This window comes from Pholcus phalangioides, unplaced genomic scaffold (genome assembly GCF_987345545.1).
Source record: "Pholcus phalangioides strain wild (caught in Gottingen) unplaced genomic scaffold, Ppha-v1.0 ptg000011l_1, whole genome shotgun sequence".
NCBI lineage: Eukaryota > Metazoa > Arthropoda > Arachnida > Araneae > Pholcidae > Pholcus > Pholcus phalangioides.
The window spans coordinates 62,482,432-62,501,316 of record NW_028301604.1 but is presented as its reverse complement, the minus strand read 5'-3'; the positions used below and the strand labels follow the sequence as shown (position 1 = coordinate 62,501,316).

Genomic DNA, 18,885 nt, shown 5'->3' with positions numbered 1-18,885 from the left:
TTTATGCAACGTAAATCGGTTACGTTTTTTGGTGTGTTACGGAAATCGGTAACGATTTTGGGTGACGTTTTCATTTAACTCTTGAATATATCGGGAACCGTTTTACCAATCGGGACCAAATTATGTGTATGTACTGAGAGGAGTGGCCCCCACATCCTGCAGCAGGGCTCCTTAGGCTGGGATAGTTGGCGGGCTCCCAAACCAGCTTTTTCCCGAGCCCCTCTGTGGTTAATTTATAGTGTGAAAAATCAAAAAGATAACATAAAATAACATATATAACAAATTCAAGTAAACTCGGTTTACTTGAATTTGTTATTTTTATCAAAAATATAGAGGTAATTATACACAGGTAATTTTCATAACTCAATAACTATAAGTTGAAGAGTTGACATTATTTCCAGTGAAATATATTTGTATTTTCTCTGAATATAACACGTATTCATAACACTTGAATTGTCAAAAGTGAGTTAAAGGATTTTAAAATATTTGGTGAGGCAGTATTTTTCAACATACATAAACTATGCAGAGTAGAATGCTTATTAACATTTTTTTTTTTTTTTTTTTTGTCAAGTAGATCCGCGACGGGGAAGCAGGTGGGTCCTGTGCCCCGGGCGCAGGACTGGAGGGGTGCGCGGAAATTTTCTTTCAAATTATCTTTTTACATCACTCGGGGGGGGGGGTCGCCAAAATCCTTGCTTGCGACAGCTGACGAAGTATCCAGTTCCGGCCCTGGTCAGAAGCCTGCTGCTTTTCACATTTGACAGGCAGCTGGGAAAATAAGTAAATTCATTTAATATATTTTACTCAACATCTTGTGCTTAGAGAGTCCCGAACCCGGGTCCCACGTTTGCCGGACGAATGCTCACCACTAAGCTACAGAGGAGGAGATAGTGATTTTTCCTTCATTGGAGCTTATATCTCTTCTGTAGTTTGTTCTTTCATCTCGGATTTAGCGTCTCTCCAGAACGGACGGAAATAATTTTCTTTGGCCAATGAAACTTTTTTCACGCATTCACCATGCACGTGGCACCCCGTGCGGGCGCAATGGGTCGCATGGCCCGAGAGCCGCACCTGTATTCTATGAAAAGGGTCAAGTATGCATTTTGGTTCCCTCACCCAGTATTTTTTACGGAATGGCCCGGAAGTGAAGGAAAAAAATTTTTCTTTTCACTTATCCGGTCTCTGGAGCAGGCCCGTCATTTAGGGGGGGGGGGACAGGAAAGGGCCGTTGCCCCCCCCCCCGGCTTTTGAAAATACACTAAAAATGGTATATACATGTGCTTTGCCCCCCCCCGGAAAAAGTTGAAATGACGGCCCTGCTCTGGAGTACCAGAAACATCTTTGAAATAAATTTCTTAATAAAAATAACCTCGTTATACATGATAAGTGACGATGGCTCCCTAAATTAAGTGCTGTTTTAAGGATTAAATTACCTGGTATCTGGCAGCATTGTTTTTAGGAACGGTAAAATAACTCTGGATCAAAAATCAGAAAAATCTGTTTCAAAAGCGGGATGTATGGCCACCACCATTTTGCACGGTAAACAATGGCGATTGCGGCTTTCTTCTGAAAAAAATCAGGTTTATCTAGACCAGCGGTCAACCGGTGCTCCGTGTGCACTTCCCAGGGGCTCCACGGCCACTCGAGAATAATAAAATAAATCAATAAATTTGATAAACAAAAAGAACCGCTGATCTAGACATCTAGAAGTCCCCTTGACTGAAGCTCTGCCAGCCTCCCACCTGGGTCACCTTTAGGGGCGGCCTATGATGCTTTGCACTCGGGCGGCAGGTAAGCTCGAGCCGCCCCTGCAGCTCACACATGTTAAAATAACGAATTCGCGATTTAAATTATTGCCACACTATGTGTAACTCGCACTTATATTTTTTGACACTTTTATCTACTACTAGGGTTCTTGTTCCGAAGAGTGAATGCGGACTTTTGGGACATCCTGTAGAAAGAAGAAATTCCTCATTGAAGAAATTTTCAAAATTTGTTTAGGGTTACGCGTGAGTCTCATAATCATCAAGGGTTCCCTGGTGTAGTGTGTTTCCAAGAGGTTTCTAGAATATATAATTTTTCCCCCCCATTCTGATAATTCCCTTTCCGTTTCCCTTTTTGATTTTACAAACGTACATACTTCCCATTGATTTAACATTGCATACATGCATGGGTGGAGATACGGCCAGCGTCAAACGACTGATCTAATGTATATATGAAATGACATCCTCATCATCGTGCCCCCCCCCCCCAGACTTCCAAGTCAATCTCCCCCTATGCATACATGGGTCGAAAAAAAAATCTGTCAAAAATAAAAAATATATATTTTGATAATCAGCGGTATTTGTGGCGTCTACTCAGAAAAAATGATAGTTTTGTGAATTAGAACTATGCAAAAAAAAATTATCAAAAAACAGTAATTTTACTCAGTGTTCCAACGGGAGACGGTCGAGTTAAGACGCCTTCATATATGTATTAAGGAGTTCTAGGTCGAGTGGAATCGGGTGACGTCACTTGATTTTTCGAAAAGAGTAGCTAGAAAACCGGTTTTAGGGCACCCCCCTGGTGTGTTTCAGCCTATACCATTCGAATTCACCATCTTGGACCATAGTTATATGTTCAGTTAATTAAGTAATTGATTGCCGGATAATCATACATTTACTATTACGAGTTTGGGATTATGCATAATCACCGTTGAATGTGATAAATTTTTGATTTAGAACAATAATTAATAAATTAGAGTTTTGAAAAAAAAATTGAGTTTGTCTGATTTTACTGTTCGCTATCGAAAGTGTCCACAAATAACGGGGAGTGAAATGCATAAAAGGCCTATTCCACTTGACCGGGGACCAGAAAAGTGTCCGCTAACGCCCCCCCCCCCCCAACTCTGGGCTGAATTTTGGAATCCGAACTACGCGGCCGCAGAAGGCACCAACCAAAGCGATTCTTAAATCGCTTTAATGTAATAATATCAAATATAATTAATCTTTATTCAGCTTTGGCGCCAACTGAAAGGAGCCGACTTTTTAGGGCGCCAACTAAAGGGGAAAAGGCGATTTTCCACACCACAATACCATTCCCTCACATTTGAAAAATGTCCAGAACCGGCCTTGTGTCTGCTCCCTCCTAGCTGTGTCCCTGACAATAGCAGATACATAAAGTAAAAATTGATTAACACAATGTGCACAAAAATTGAAATGAGTCCCCCATGGCAACATTCAATGTAGAGTGGTTCTATGAAAAGAAAGATGCATTTAAAGGCTCATTTCTCTTTCAACAAATACTCCTCAGATACATAAGAATAATAATAATGACCTTAATCACATAGAGTAGTTGATTTGGTGCATTTAGAATTTCAGAAAACATTTGATTTCCACCATAGTTCTTTGCAAGCATTCATTTTCATAAATGCATTCCTTGATCTAAATCAATTGTACATATTATAGTTCTTAACTTGTGAATCTTTCGATAAGTATTATTAAAACTTATATAATAAATGTTATATTTCCATTTTAGGATGGTTTTACCCCCTTGGCAGTTGCATTACAACAAGGCCATGATAAAGTAGTAGCTGTACTGCTAGAAAATGATACAAAAGGCAGAGTTCGTTTACCTGCCTTGCATATAGCAGCCAAGAAAGACGACTGCAAGGCAGCTACTTTACTTTTACAAAGTGATTATAATCCTGATGTGACATCAAAGGTTGGTATTAGATTGTATCTAACTTTTTTTGAGCCAGAGTACCTTAGCTTCAGTAACATTTAATAATTATTCAATGCATTTTTCTTTATCATTTTGTGAATTTATCATTATATGATATGACTTTGTTCTAAATTGAGTCTGCTAATCATGCCGAACAACTCAGCTTCAGTGCATCATTTCTGTATTGTATAAATTAACAATTTTCATTACAAAGTATGTGTTGTATGTTTTTTTATTTTGTTGTTGTCAATTTCGTTAACTGTATTATGTAAGTGAATCAAAAAACAAGTTTCATTCCAGTGAAAATAATCAAAATGAAAAGACTCTTATAAATTAAGCATATTTATATTGAAAAATACAAACTCACTCATTTTTTCACACAATCCCCTCAGAAATTCAAACATTCATCATAATGAATGTCACCTAGCAGTCGAGTGGTTAGGGAGCTAGCCAGACTGTGTATGTCTGGGTTCGAATTGCAGTTTGGCATGGATGTCTACTAATAGTAACAAATTCCCTGGACAGACCACACAGATCCCTAGGAATATGTGAAGATCACGTTATTATAACAAAAAATGTATTGTCAATTTTTCCACCATCATAAAAAGACTCTTCTCCTTCATTTTATAACCGGTTCTCAACCTTTTGTAGAGTGCGGACACTTTATTGGTTTAAAGCATGTCGTGACCACTTAAGCGATCTGGAAATATGCTATGGGTTACTTTAATGATCTGAAAATGTGTCACCAGTAGTCGTAGTTTGAAAAAAATCTATCGTGGTTTAGTAATCAGTGGCAAGTTATCATGAATAAAATGTTTCATGATTCTCAATATCTTATAAATTTTGATACAGCAGATTTATTTATTATATATTTATTATTTTAAAACAAGAAACTAGGATCATATTTTGATATGGGAGCTTCTACACATTGGAATTTAATACCATTTTAACCTCAGACCCATTGACATCTACAGTGAAAGAATGCAATGTTGGATAATATATCACTGTCTCACCAAACAATACTTTATGAACAATTATCTAGTTCATTTTTACGAAGTTATGTTTGATGTCACAGTCCACATCAGATGATTAAGAGGGTCACATCTTGCCATGGGTTAAGCATGTCTGGTATAAACAGTTAAAAACCAAGTTTGTCAGATTTACTTCTCAGGTAGATACCCATTCCTGGATCTTAAACCTAAACCTCAACCAACCATAGGCGGAGATAGACTTGGAAGTCTGGGAGGGCAAGGTCATTATTGCTGGGGGCACGATGATGATGATGTCAATTCATTTACACACATATACATTAGATCTGCCCACTCCACTTTTGATGCTGGGGGGGCAGTGCCCCCCCCCCATATCTCCGCCCATGCAACCAACAGCATTCAGAGCAGAGTTACACACAGATTTCCCTATGTTAATCTCACTACATATAAATAGCCCATCTATTTTTTTATCTGAATGAATGATTTCGTGTTCCATAATTATAAGGTCCTTTCATTTTTAAGATAAAAATCATTATAGCCACAAGAATCACAATATTTTACTGTTTTCAAGTTTCACAGTTGCTAAAGTAGCAAAAAATTCTCACCACAGAAAGAAGGCAGACCCACAACATGATACTTCCAAAACATAAAACTCAGGCACCTGCCACTTTCATTTCTAATTTGGAAAGAAGATAGCAGCACTTTGAACACATAACCCCACATTTCAATCATCATAAATACATCAAGGACACACATAACATTTTCCGGCATGCACCAGTTAGAAATTCCTTGTGGAATGTTTATGAAATACATATGCAGTTTAGCACTAGCTGCTGAGATATGAAAAAGTCTAGACCAGTTATTCAGTTAGCACCAACCCAAAGGCCTTTTGATTAAACACTGAGGGTAAAAAAACACCTGGGCTATGTCAAAGCTGAAATCAGAGCATAAAGACAGCAAGTGGCTATTTACTCTGAGACAAATTCTGCAGACTCCAGTGGGTCCATGTATGATCTTTCAAAAACCACTACTCTAGTCATTATAAATATTTGACATTTCAACTTCAAAGCCGGTTCTGATCTTAAAAAATGACAGCACTTCTATTGTCACAAGAGCTCTGCTTGAACGCTTTAAGTGGTAAAGAAACAATGTTTGCATGCTTCCATTATTTTAAAACAATAAACTATTCCACAATCATGAATAATATAAACTACACATTATGAGCTGCATTGTGTGATGTGGGGGAAAGTGGGGGCTATTTTGGGACAAATTTCAGTTTTTGATTTTTTCAAAGTGGAATAAACAATTGACATTCGAAAAAAACAAAGTTGTATTGACAAGCATACACATTTATGTTGTATGATAAACATTATTCAAAATAAATAATTTTGGTTGCTTTTGCAGTGACAATCAATTTTATATATGAACTCTTTTGTCCCATTAGACCCAGATGGGGCAAGAAATATAAACCCAAAAAAAACTAGATAAACACTATGAAATAAATATTATTTTAACATAATTTTTCAGGAACGTTTATGCCTAAAGCTAAAGTGTAATTCAAATATGAAAGCTTCCTAGTTTCAATTTTTGTTAAGCCATGGTCATGGCCCACACAAGGGGTGGGCTGGTAAGGCTCCAGCCCTGGGGCCCGGGAGGATTTCAATAATTTTTTTTGTTTTTTCACGCTATACTATAAATTCATCATAAAGGGGGCCCCGTGAAAGTCTGGTCGGGGGGCCCGTAAAAGATCCCAGCCTAGGGGCCCTGCTTCAGGATGTGGGGGCCATGGCCATGGTGTAGCTTTGATGCCACTATACTGAATATTCAAATTCTTCTTACTTGAGAGAAAAACTTTGTTAGGTCCTAATCTCTATGCTTGTCCCATTAGACCCAAAATGACTGAAAGTTTATATATTTTTGTAATCTAAATAGCATGTTTGTAATGAAAACATGTTTATCACAAGAAAATTTAACTAAGAAATTTATTAAAAGTGCAATTTTCAAAGTATACAAATTAGCAGTATCTTCACAAGTGTAAAGAAAATCATTAAAAAAAAATCAAAGATATTTTTTAGGGTGATAAACTGATTATCACCTTTCTTTTCCCCTAATAATCAGGAATAGTTTACTTTTTGTGATTAATGACAGCAGCTTGATTGTTGTCATCAGGGCAGTAACTAGGAGGAGCATAAGGGTGTTGTGCCCGGGCGCTGGACCAGAGGGGATACAAATTTCATTCTCAAACCTCTCCTTCAACATTACAAGGGGCACCAAAATGCGCACTCGCCTGGGTCACCAAGCATCTAGTTGTGGCCTGGGTTGTCATTGTCAAAGCAATATTTGAAAAAAACAACAAATACTGAAATTAGGCCTTGTCCCATTAGCCTCCACTTTCCCCTACATAGAAATTTCTCTCTGAGACAAGCCACTGCAATTTGATGCCAAACATCAAAGTTCACTTTCATCAAACAATGAATTTTCACTTATATGAATTTAAAAAAAGTCATTTCATTAAATGCAAATAAAGTCACACCAAGAAAAGTTATTTGCATACTATTAAAAAAAAAATCACAAATATTAAGAGTGGCCTTATATTTTTGCAAGGTCTATTTTACATTTTTTATTATAATTTTGTTACAAACTAATGTATATCTTCAAATTAGTATGATGCATTGCAACTGAACATAAATTTAGAAATGCAGTATAGTCATGGGTGGAGATACGGGGGGGGGCATTACCCCCCCCCCCAGCATCAAAGGTGAAGTCGACTGATCTAATGCACACACGTATAGATGAATTGACATCATCATCATTGTGCCCCCTAGCAATAATGGCCGTGCCCCCCCCCCCCCAGACTTCCAAGTGTCTACCTCCGCCTATGTGTACAATAGACTCGATAATCCTTCCTGTCCAGTAGGTCCATTTTTAGGTGAGTTTTCTTCAAGTACAGAAGAGGAAATAATGACATCGCATGTCTTTGCACGAAATTTTGTTATTTAAATGGGCTTCTTTGACTAACCTCAAATAATCCAGCGATTTTTGTATTTCTGCTTGCATAAATATTGAGTAGAAACCCCAAAATCTTATCTTTCAAAAATGATGACAATGTATTACTTTAACAAAGCATATACTTTTGTTTTGAAATTTATTGTCATTTTATCTTAATAATGGTATGGCATCTTGTTTTTTTTTACTAAAAAATTTAATTTCAATGTTTTAACTTACATTTTAGAGTGGTTTCACACCACTTCATATAGCTGCACATTATGGTAATGAAAGAATCGCAAATATATTGTTGGACAGAGGAGCTGATGTCAATTACACTGCTAAGGTAATTTTATTTGACTGTATAATAATCATATTTTTTAAACATTTGCACGAATGCAAACATAGTTTTCCCATGTAATTTTGTGATTTGATTCCTCTAGTACCTTTGGTGAAGTGCCCTGTATCAACAGAAAATATAACTATTTTTTTCCTACCAAAAAATCCCCTTTGTGTGGAAATAATATTTTCACAAACCACCTTCCTTTCTTCCAATGTTTATGTATTTATGGACTTATGGGATGCCTGGTAAAAATTAGGCTTTTTGAATACATGTCATATTCATCATCAGCATCCCCTTGAGGGACAAGCACAAGATTATCCCCATAGAAATATATGTTATAATTGCAGATTTTACTGTAGAAATGCAGAAATTTAGTGGGGTTTTATACCATATCAATAATTTAAAAAATTGAATAGAATTCTCGATTTTTGAAATATTGAGTTTGCTTAGAGATATGAAGCTCAGAAAATTAAATATAAAATAATTAGCCAGACCTACTTTTGAGTTTAATATCGATGCAATTACATTGATTTCAACCTTTTATGTATATCTTCTCAAGCACGAAATGAAAATTAATGTGTCTGTATTGTCGTTTAATATCCAACTGCATCAATCCATATAGTTTAGGATGTTTTATAATTAATTATGGGCCCATAAAGTACATTGAAGAAATTCTGCAGCTTTAATTAAGCATTTTTTGAAGCAAAAACTGGCAGATCAATATCTTGAACTTCAAAACAAATTTTGACATATCTAGCACCCACCAAAAAGAAAAAAAAACCAATACATATCTTCAATCTAGATTTGTTTCCTTTCTTTCGTGAGTCACACAGGAGGTCACCATATTGGTTACCTTGGTTATGGTTTGTATGTCTCTCAAAGAAGAGGGAGATATCACCTGATCCAAAGAGCCTCATATATATCATCATCAACAACAACTGAGTTAAATCTACTGCTGCATGCAGGCCTCTTGTAAATGTTTCATTGTGGTTTAAATAATTTTCTTGCTCCCATAATCTCCTACACAATCTAGCGCATCTTGAAGGAAGCCTATCTGCACTTGTTTTCCATGTGCTATACATAGCTAATTGATGTGTTTCTTTAACACTTTGTTAGCGGAGTGGATAACACATGGGTATTTATTTTGATGAGTATTTATTATTACGTTAGACTTAGATAGATTACATACATATAGATAGGAAGAATTTATAAAGCGGAAAGAGCAGAACATTTAGACATCTTGTCTACTTGATGTCCGAGGTGGAACTCACTAGTTCCCCTTACACAACACTAGGTGGCATTGTATGTTCTTATCACTTTAGTTCTTTTAGTCATTTCTTATAAGGACACCACACTAATAATGTGATGGGTGATTCTCCAAAAAATGTTCAAATACTATGTTTCTATTCAAAACGGTTGCAAAGCACTGCTTTAGACCAAACTTTGTAATGGTTTATGCTAAAAAAAGTCTGTGATATGACTTTCATTTAAGCTGCACCAGTGCTAAGTTATTTATGAAAAACCAACCATTCTTAAACGTTTTACACATTGTGTATATGGACCAAATAAAAAATGTGACCTTCTCAATCATTGTCATCCAAAAGTTCATGATCTGTTCTTCTTGCTCATCATGAATTACACATATAATGGGCATTAAAAATTTGGTGAAGAAGCAGAAATAAGCCAATTATTTCTCAACTTTTCGCAAACAGGAAAGTAGAGTTCCTGAAAAACTTTCAACAATTAAGAAATTATCAAATTGTGGTATTGTAAATAGATGTATCCATATTTTTTATAGGCATATTTTTTCATCTACCTAGTTAGGTATTTTTCCTGTTGTGGCCTTTGTATTTGTATTTACTATTTATATTGCAAAAATGGGTGGATTTCTTTTTCAAAACCAAAAAAACAAAACAAACCTTAATTAACTAATGGAGAACAGAACCATGTTTCTCTCATAGAAATACACAACTTTAGTATCAATGTAGTTTTTGTGTTATTTCATTGATGAACCCCTAAAGCAATTATTTCCATAAAAATTTCACTCATAACTCATATTTAGAAATGGATATTGATTAAATTTTGAACCAAAAAGTTTTTTTCTTTTCAATAACTTAAATTGTCAATTTTTTATTGATTTTTCAAGTGTTTTGCTCATCCTTTAATTATTTATCAAAATTCTCTTTTTTTCTCAAAGCATCAAATTACTCCACTTCATGTTGCATCGAAATGGGGAAAAGCCAATATGGTCAATCTGCTTATGGAAAAGGGAGCTATAGTAGATCCCGTTACTCGAGTAAGCATTTTACATTTAGTTTATATTTCACTTAACAAAGAAATAAATCTACCAAGTTCAACCTGTTGAAAGTTTCAAACCATACTGCATTGCCTATGCACCAAGCATAATGTATGATATCGACTGAATCTCCATGACTTTATTTGTAATAATTAAACATTTATAAGTATTTATGGTAGGGGGTCTTCAACCCATGCCACACGGACCACTGATGGCCCGCCGTTGTTATTTTGGTGACCTGCCAAAACATTTCAATTGATTGACCCAATATCATTCAAAAATAGGGTAAAACGGTGATTTCGACAAAAAAAAGTCACACAGCTTCATATAGACTTATAACAAGGACAGGCTGATCAGTTTCTTAATAAAGCCTTTAACGCAAAAGAAACCGCACCATACACTTCTTCACCATTAATAACTTCGAGTACATCCTATCCCCCTTTAGTGGGAGAAAGCAGGAATTTCCATGGTATCGTATTTCTCTTGTGCATGGTTGGGAAAGGAGCAGGTGGATGCATCTTGATTGGTTGGAAAAAGGATTTGTACGATATTGGTACAGTTAGTTTACTTGTGTTTTTGGTCTTTGAAGCCTTTGATCAGAAGTATTTTAGTCTTTAAATGGGTGAGTGCATAATGGCAAACCGTGATAGTAAAAAAAGGAAAGTTGAAAAAAAAGTGAGATTTTTTCAAGAAAATAAATTAGGAAATTATCAAATTGTGGTATTGTAAATAATGGATGTATCCATATTTTTTCATCTACCTAGTTAGGTATTTTTCCTGTTGAGGCCTTTGTATTTGTATTGCCAAAATGGATGGATTTCTTTTTCAAAACCAAAAAAAAAAAATGAAACAAACCTTAATTGACTAATGGAGAACAGAACAATGTTTCTCTCATAGAAATACTCATCCCTTTATTTTTTCGTCGAACACAAGGCTACAGCAGTTTGTCTCATTTGCAATGAGAGTGTAGCCACGATGAAAGAATACAATATTAAGAGAAATTACGATACCAAGCATAGTGCAAAGTATTCTGGATTGGAGGGACATTTTTGAAGTGAAAAAGTGAATGAACTGAAATCAACACTGAACTGTCAACAGTCATTATTCTTCAGAAGAAATGAACAGTCTGAAAATTGTGTTCGTGTTGGTTATATAATAGAAAAAATTGTGAAACATGGGAAGCCCTTCATTGATAAAGAATTCGTTAAAGAATGCCTTCAGTCTACAGTTGATGTGCTTTGCCCATCACAGGCTCAAGCTGTTTCGAACATTAGTTTGTCTGGTGTGACAGCAGCAAGACGTGTGGAGGATCTGCCAGCAGATGTATTCAAGACCTTCAAATCCGAATGTGAGGAATTTTTGTTTTACTCAGTAGCTATGGATGAATCGACAGATGCAACAGATACCGCACACACACAAGCAGCCATTTTCATTCGTTTCATTCTACAAAAACTTCAAAATTGTTGAGGAGTTAGCTAGTATTGTTGCACTTAATGATATCACACAAAGATTTGACTTATATTCAAGTTTGGCAGAAACATTGGCCAAATGTGAGTTGGACATAGGCAACATATCTGCCATAACTACAGATGGTGCTTCCTCTATGACCGGTCAGAAGACAGGGGTAATCACATCGATAAAGTCAGATGCCTAGGAAATATGAAGGTGGCGGCTTTCCACCGCACCATACACCAGGAAAATTTGTGCAAAAAGTTTTTCTCTAACTTTGTAACTTTGAACATGTAATGTCTGTTGTAGTGAAAGCGGTTAACTTCATTTGATCCAAATTACTTAATTATAGACAGTTTCAAAAATTCGTAGAGAATTTGGAAGCTGAGCATGGCGACGTTAGTTATTATACAGAAGTACAATGGTTGAGCTGAGGAAAGATGCTTCAGTGCCTGTTTTCCTTGAAGGAGGAAGTTGATGAATTGATGAAATCCAAAGGAAAACTTATTGGAGAGTTTCAAGATAAAAAGTGGGTGAGAGATTTCGCATATCTTGTCGATATCACTAGTCATCTGAATGATCTAAACTACCGCTTACTGGGAAAAGACCTACTGGTCCATAATCCTTATGACAACGTGAAAGCGTTTGAAACTAAATTAGTCCCCTGGGAATGTCAATTGCAAAACAAAAACTGCATACATTTTCTTAAATTATTGGAGTTGGTAAATAGATCTGCACTCAATTTTTTATATTCAGAAGCAGATTTTCCGACTTCTGCGAGAACAAAATTTCTATGAAAATGTTTTCCTCACCATTCTCAGTCGATATCAAAAGTGTTCCACCAGAGGTACAATTAGAATTTGCAGATTTGCAATGTGACTGCAGTTAAATGCAAGTTTTTCGAAATTCCTTCATTAATTGATTTTTATTCTAAGTATGTGTCCGAAGAAAAGTATCCAGAAGTACGCAAATATGCATTGTTCATGTCTTCTATATTTGGCAGCACTTACATATGTGAACAGTTATTTAGAGGAATGGAGGATACAAAATCAAAAACTAGAACACGTCTAACTGATCAGCATTTGGAGGATACTTTACAAATAGCAACAACTTTGATCATTTGATCATTTTTGTCGCACCGTGGTCATTTTCTGCACATGAGGTCTAATTACACCGGGACCTACAATTTATTGCCAATTCCGAACGGCATGCTTGTTTTTTTTTTTAATTCTCATCGAGAGGTTGGTGCGCTAACCCCTCGATGGGGGGACTCCCTGCGGTAGCAATTTTTTGCTGCGGTCAAGTCGCCATTTTTTGTTGTACCCCTGTGTCAGGAAAGTTTTCTGACAAGGATGAACCGGGTATCAAACTCGCGACACCTCTAAACATCCTTTGGTACTTTAGGCGAGCATCTTATCGACCGGGCTACCGCACCCAAATAGCAACAACACAAATATTAAATAACATTGAAGCTTTAGTCAAGCAAAAACAATTGTCAAGTTTCCCATTAATTTAGGAATGACATCCACTCGCATTCATAATGTAAGTGACCAAAGACTTTTTTATTTGGTACGCAATTAATTCAACATATACATGTATAAACAAAAATCATCCATTTTCATTCTGTTTCATACCATATAAAAAAAATACCTAAAATAATTGGTCTTACCCCAATTCAGTTTAATTAATTGAATTGAATGTTTAAATTTTTTAAAATATTTTGAAACATATTTAGTTTATGATCGTCTTTGGGGGACACCCCACGCTGTTAATGAGTGGCCTGCAGAACGCAACTAATTTTTTATGTGGCCCTCGAGCGTAAAACGTTGAAGACCCCTAATTTATGTAGTTACAATTTTTTTAATAACTTTGTTGATTTAAATATTTTTTCCAGTTCCTCTAAAATTCTTTCAAAAGCATGAATATCAATTCAGTTGAAATGAGATTTAATGACATCATTTAATTTAAAACTACACAGTTTAGTTCTGATGTTGTTGCTTAATTTAAATTCAGCTGTTAGCTCTTGATTAAATTTTGATTACAGAGTCAAATCTTGGTAACTCAAATGTGCAGCAGCTGACGAAAAACTCTCTTAGAAGTTATCATTAGTTCAACTTATCAGAAATTCCAATTTCAGAGAAGTAAAAAAAACTATTTTTTATAGTAACAATGACATTTACATATATTGTAATAGTAAAAATGGGAACTACTGGACATGAAGAGATTGGCAATGATAAATTATTCTAATGCCTAATTATTGAATAAGAATATTGAAAAACAAAACACACATTTGGATGTATATATTATGAGTATAGTCAAATACACAATATTTGTATAAATTAAACTTATGAATAAGAAAAGAAAGCAAATTTATTCTCTTTAAAAATATCCAGTAATTTTTGATTTCCCATCGTTTCATTTGCATTTGAAGAAAACCTTGCATGAATTATGCCCTTGTTTTCTGTTTTTTTAATTGTTGATACAGTATATTCGGATGGATGCCTTAACTTTTCAACAATAAACTTTTTTCTTGAGAATTGGATTTCTTTCCATTTTATTTATAATTTTTTTTTAATCTTAAGCTTTCAACTTTGGCTTAAAAATTTTTGAAAAATCTATGCAAAATCCACTTGCAACTGGACGATTTCAACAAGACCAGATGTGCAACGAATGATTTGCAAGCACAGGTGACCAAGTTCATAGTCAGTGGTCAACTGCGCAAAAAAAACTTTTTTTGTCACTTTTATCAAGAAAACTGGAGTAGAAAAGAGAAGCCAGAGAAAGAAGATACTTTATTTATGCTTACTGCACCTTTAATTCCTCACTCAAAGAATAAATGCCATTTTTTTCCAAATTCATCTCGTACTCAAAAACTTCAACTTAAAGGAAAAAATTCTAACTTAAGGAAAAATGTTAACACTAAGATAATATTGGAGGTTCTGGAGCAGAGAGAAAACTCTTCGACTTAAATAGATATGCGAGTTATCAGAATTCAACTAACCAAGAATTGACTGCATAACGATCTAAACATATTGAGTGTGAATTAATTGTTAGTAAATTTAACTGAATTAAAATATTTTTTATTTGATCTGCACTTGTGAGGATAGGTCATGGATTAAGATGGCACTCAGTGATTTTCTCTTTACAACATAATTTTGTTACAAATCATTCAATCATAAAATATCCTTGAAATTTGATTATTATTATTTTAAAATTGTCAAACTTAGGATGGGTTGACACCTCTTCATTGTGCTGCTAGAAGCGGACATGATCAGGTGGTTGACTTACTTCTCGAGAGAGGAGCACCTATACTAGCAAAAACAAAGGTATGATAATTTTATTTTCTTCAAAAAATCTGAGCTCACCATCTCAACTTATGTGATGAAATATCATGTTATCTTTTTACTAATTATTAATATTTTCAGAATGGACTGGCACCTCTGCATATGGCTTCTCAAGGTGATCATGTAGATAGTGCTCGTATCTTACTGTGCAATAAAGCGCCTGTTGATGATGTAACAGTAGTAAGAAAATTTAATTTATTTCTCTTTTCATGTGAAACATCTTGAAATAATAACTTCATTTAAAAATGTTTTACATTTATTATTTCCAATCAAATATTGAACCCTTGATTTGATGGATTCATAGGGGCAAAGGGTGTGTGGCTCAAATGACACATTATTTAAATTGTTGACTATTATTGACAACTATTTAAAAAATTTTAAAGACATATTCATTTATAAGAACATATCTTTAACATTTTTTAAATAGTCAAACCTTATTAAGATAAACTTGCTTAATATGAATTTTCATTTAATACAATTTAAATACGGTGAAACTTTAGGTTACACAAGTAACTTGTTTTATGAGTGTTTCATAAGACAAAAAATTTTAAACAAATTTTGACTCCATAAACAAGCAATGCATTGCAATATTAACAAAAAGCTCTGAACACATTTTGACTTGATAAACTAGCGATATCTTGTAATCAGGATATGATCACAATAGGGTATGAAAAAGTCAAATCAAAAATATTTAGAATTTATAAATTTAAAATCAAAATTGTAAATTTAAAATCAAAATTGTAAATTTAAATGGGATTTCTTTTAAATTAAATTAGATTTGTTTATTTAAATTAACTTACTGCATATTAATTTATATAGATCTTGTTAATCATTAAGAATGCACATTTTTCACCTAATCTCTCAAATATAATTCAGCATTAATGAATAAACTAGCAAACACAGTGAGAAACAAACAATAAACAAATGAACTACAAGCAAGAAAGCATCAAAATATAAGCATAAAAACATTGTGTTTATGTGCCATGAAAGGTCATTGAGCTGAAATTAGCATTTTTCTTGTAGAGAAAAATGCTTTCATTCATGTGTGTGAAAGATTCCCCACCCCCTTAAATTAAATGTCTGATGGTGACTCAGTATCACACGTGGTGCAGGGTGTCTCAATTTACTGTGTATACAACCAAAGGGTCATTCAGCATCAATTAAATAAAGAGCATACCATGTCCCCCCTCATTAGACAGCATGCCAGGAATTTCAAATCACAGATTCTGGAAAATTCTTAAATATCTTAATTATAAAAATCCATTGAATTGGCTGAATGCATACTGTGAGCCTTATTAAACCTCATTTTTTCTGGCATGCCAGGAACAGACCAGAGCCCATCATTCAAATATCTGGTGTCCCTTGAGTTTGAAGAGATGCCAGCTAATGCGGAAGAATACAATATTAATTGACAAGATTGTTTCCTGCACAATTACTTTATTGTCATGCGTCTCCGACTTGCATGATGTTGTTGCTTAATAACTTACATATTTTTATTCTTTCAGTATTTATATTTTGGTGCAACATCTATTATTATTTTAAATCAGCAAATTAGAGCATAGAGTTCTAGGCTTTACACAAAAACTAATTTCTCTATTTTTTTTTAGTCAGGGGAACCCTAGTGCCCCATGGCAAATACTTAGAGCAGTTATATCTAAGCTTAGCTCCCTATATTTCTCTCCAATTTTTTCCATGCACGAAATCCAGAAATAAAAGAGCTATCTTCCTACACTGTATCTAGGAATTAGGTTCAAATCTATATTTATAAGATCTACTATATAGTCCCCTGCATGCCAGAAGCATGAATGTACAAATTTTCCTTTATTTTATCAGCTAGCTCAATACCTTGTTTTGCTACCTAAGTTTTGCCTGAAACATGAGTGTGTATCCCTGTTGAAACACGTGTTACAAAACATTTTAGGAAAATAACTTTCATAGAGTAACAAGGGTAGAGTAAACATTCAAACACCATTTCCCCCCCCCCCCCAAGACATTGCACATTCATGCTTCTGGCATGAGGGGAAACGATATGTCTTTTAATCAAAAACTTCACCACATTAGTGATGTGAATACCAGAATAGGTTTCTTGTCAGTATCATTGAACCTCTATCCTTCGATAAAGGAAAAATGAAATTTAAATTTCGTGATTTAAATCAATGATTTTCTTTAACAAAAATACAAGGTCACAACAGGTAAAATACCCAACGAGGTGGCTGAGAAAAAGATGCCCATAAAAAATATGGATGTCATATATTTCTAAAATACAGTGACCCAATTAAAAATAAAATTAAAATAACTAGAAACAATATACATATATACACTGGTGAAATAAATTAAGAGAATTTGCATATTTTATCGAATTTCATGAAAAGAACTGAACTGAATGTAAAACCACTGCTTCTAGACAAAAATGCAAATCTTGTACGTCAAATATGTAAGCGTACACGTGTGTGTAGGCGGAGCCAGTAGAGAAACAGGCTTTATAAGCGCACATAAGTTAAGACGCATTTCGTTCGCTAGCACACCTCGGCGAATTTCTTGGTGTTATTTTGCAGCAATCGGTTAATTTCAAATTGTAACAGTAAAAATGAGTAACCACCAACGTTTAGATGATGGAATGAGGTGGCGAATTGTGGGGAGGCTAGAAGCAGGCCAATCTCAATTACAGATTTGTAGAGAGTTCAATTTAACGCCCAGCGTCGTGTGTAACTTATGGAAACAGTTCCAGGATACCGGATCCATCGAGAGAAAGCCTGGGCAAGGTCGTCCAAGAGCCATGACGGCCAGAGAAGATCGCCATTTGTTGATTATAGCGAGGCGTAACAGGAGTGCTATAGCTTCTCAGCTCTCTTGTGACTTGTATGCAGCCACAGGAACCCGTGTATCAAGGGTGACTGTTTCCAAAAGACTTCATGAGAGAGGGTTGTTTGCAAGAAGACCTGCTGTTTGCATCCCGCTCACTTCTACGGACGGGAGAATCCATTTATCATGGTGAAGAGAGCATAGAGATTGGAGTATGGATCAATGGACGACCGTTCTCTTCACTGATGGGTCCCGGTTCAGCCTAAGCACTGATTCTCGCCGTACGTTCATATGGAGAGAACCAGGGACCCGCTACCTACCCTCCAATGTCCACAAAATCGACCATTATGGTGAAGGAGGTTTAATGGTCTGGGCAGGCATCATGTTGGATGGCAGCACACCTCTCCATGTCTTTGAAAGAGGCACTGTGAACTTGTGTGAGGTATAGGGATGAGGTCTTGGAGCCCTATGTTTGCCTTTTCAGGGTTGCAGTTGGCCCTGAGTTCATTTTAATGGACGATAACGCGAGGCCACATATAGCTCTTCTGCTCTACGATCTTCTAGAGAGTGAGGATATTCGCCGGATGGATTGGCCAGCCAGATCTCCAGACCTTAACCCTATAGAGCATGTCTGGGACGCTCTGGGGAGGGCAATTGCAACTCGCACCCCCCCCCCTCCGAGAACCATCCAGGGAATGAAAACAGCATTGCTGAACGAGTGGGACCAATTGCCACAGGAAATGATAAACTGCCTTATTTCATGTATGAAATCACTCTGCGAGACCTGTATATCTGTAAGAGAGGACCATACCCCCATTAACCCATTTTTTTGTTTATTCTGCAACCGCTGTTTCATACCTTCCGACTCCAACGAGTGTTACGCACGGTCATGCGTGTGTATTACAATTATTGAATGATTATTTGTTTTGTATTGTATCAATGTATGTACATATCAAATTTCATTAAAATTGGTAC

The 18,885-nt window shown here is 35.5% G+C and overlaps 1 protein-coding gene across 19 annotated transcripts in view; it reads left to right on the top strand.

Moving 5' to 3' along the window:
- Positions 1–18,885, top strand: part of LOC149080678 (uncharacterized) — a 312,101-nt gene that overhangs the window by 79,860 nt on the left and 213,356 nt on the right. For all 19 annotated transcript variants that reach the window (XM_089239891.1, XM_089239884.1, XM_089239883.1 and 16 more), the window contains exons 5-9: positions 3,517–3,702; positions 7,924–8,022; positions 10,217–10,315; positions 14,992–15,090; positions 15,190–15,288. In XM_089239891.1, the coding sequence (XP_089096017.1) occupies positions 3,517–3,702; positions 7,924–8,022; positions 10,217–10,315; positions 14,992–15,090; positions 15,190–15,288 (582 nt within the window). The remainder of the gene's footprint in view (positions 1–3,516; positions 3,703–7,923; positions 8,023–10,216; positions 10,316–14,991; positions 15,091–15,189; positions 15,289–18,885) is intronic.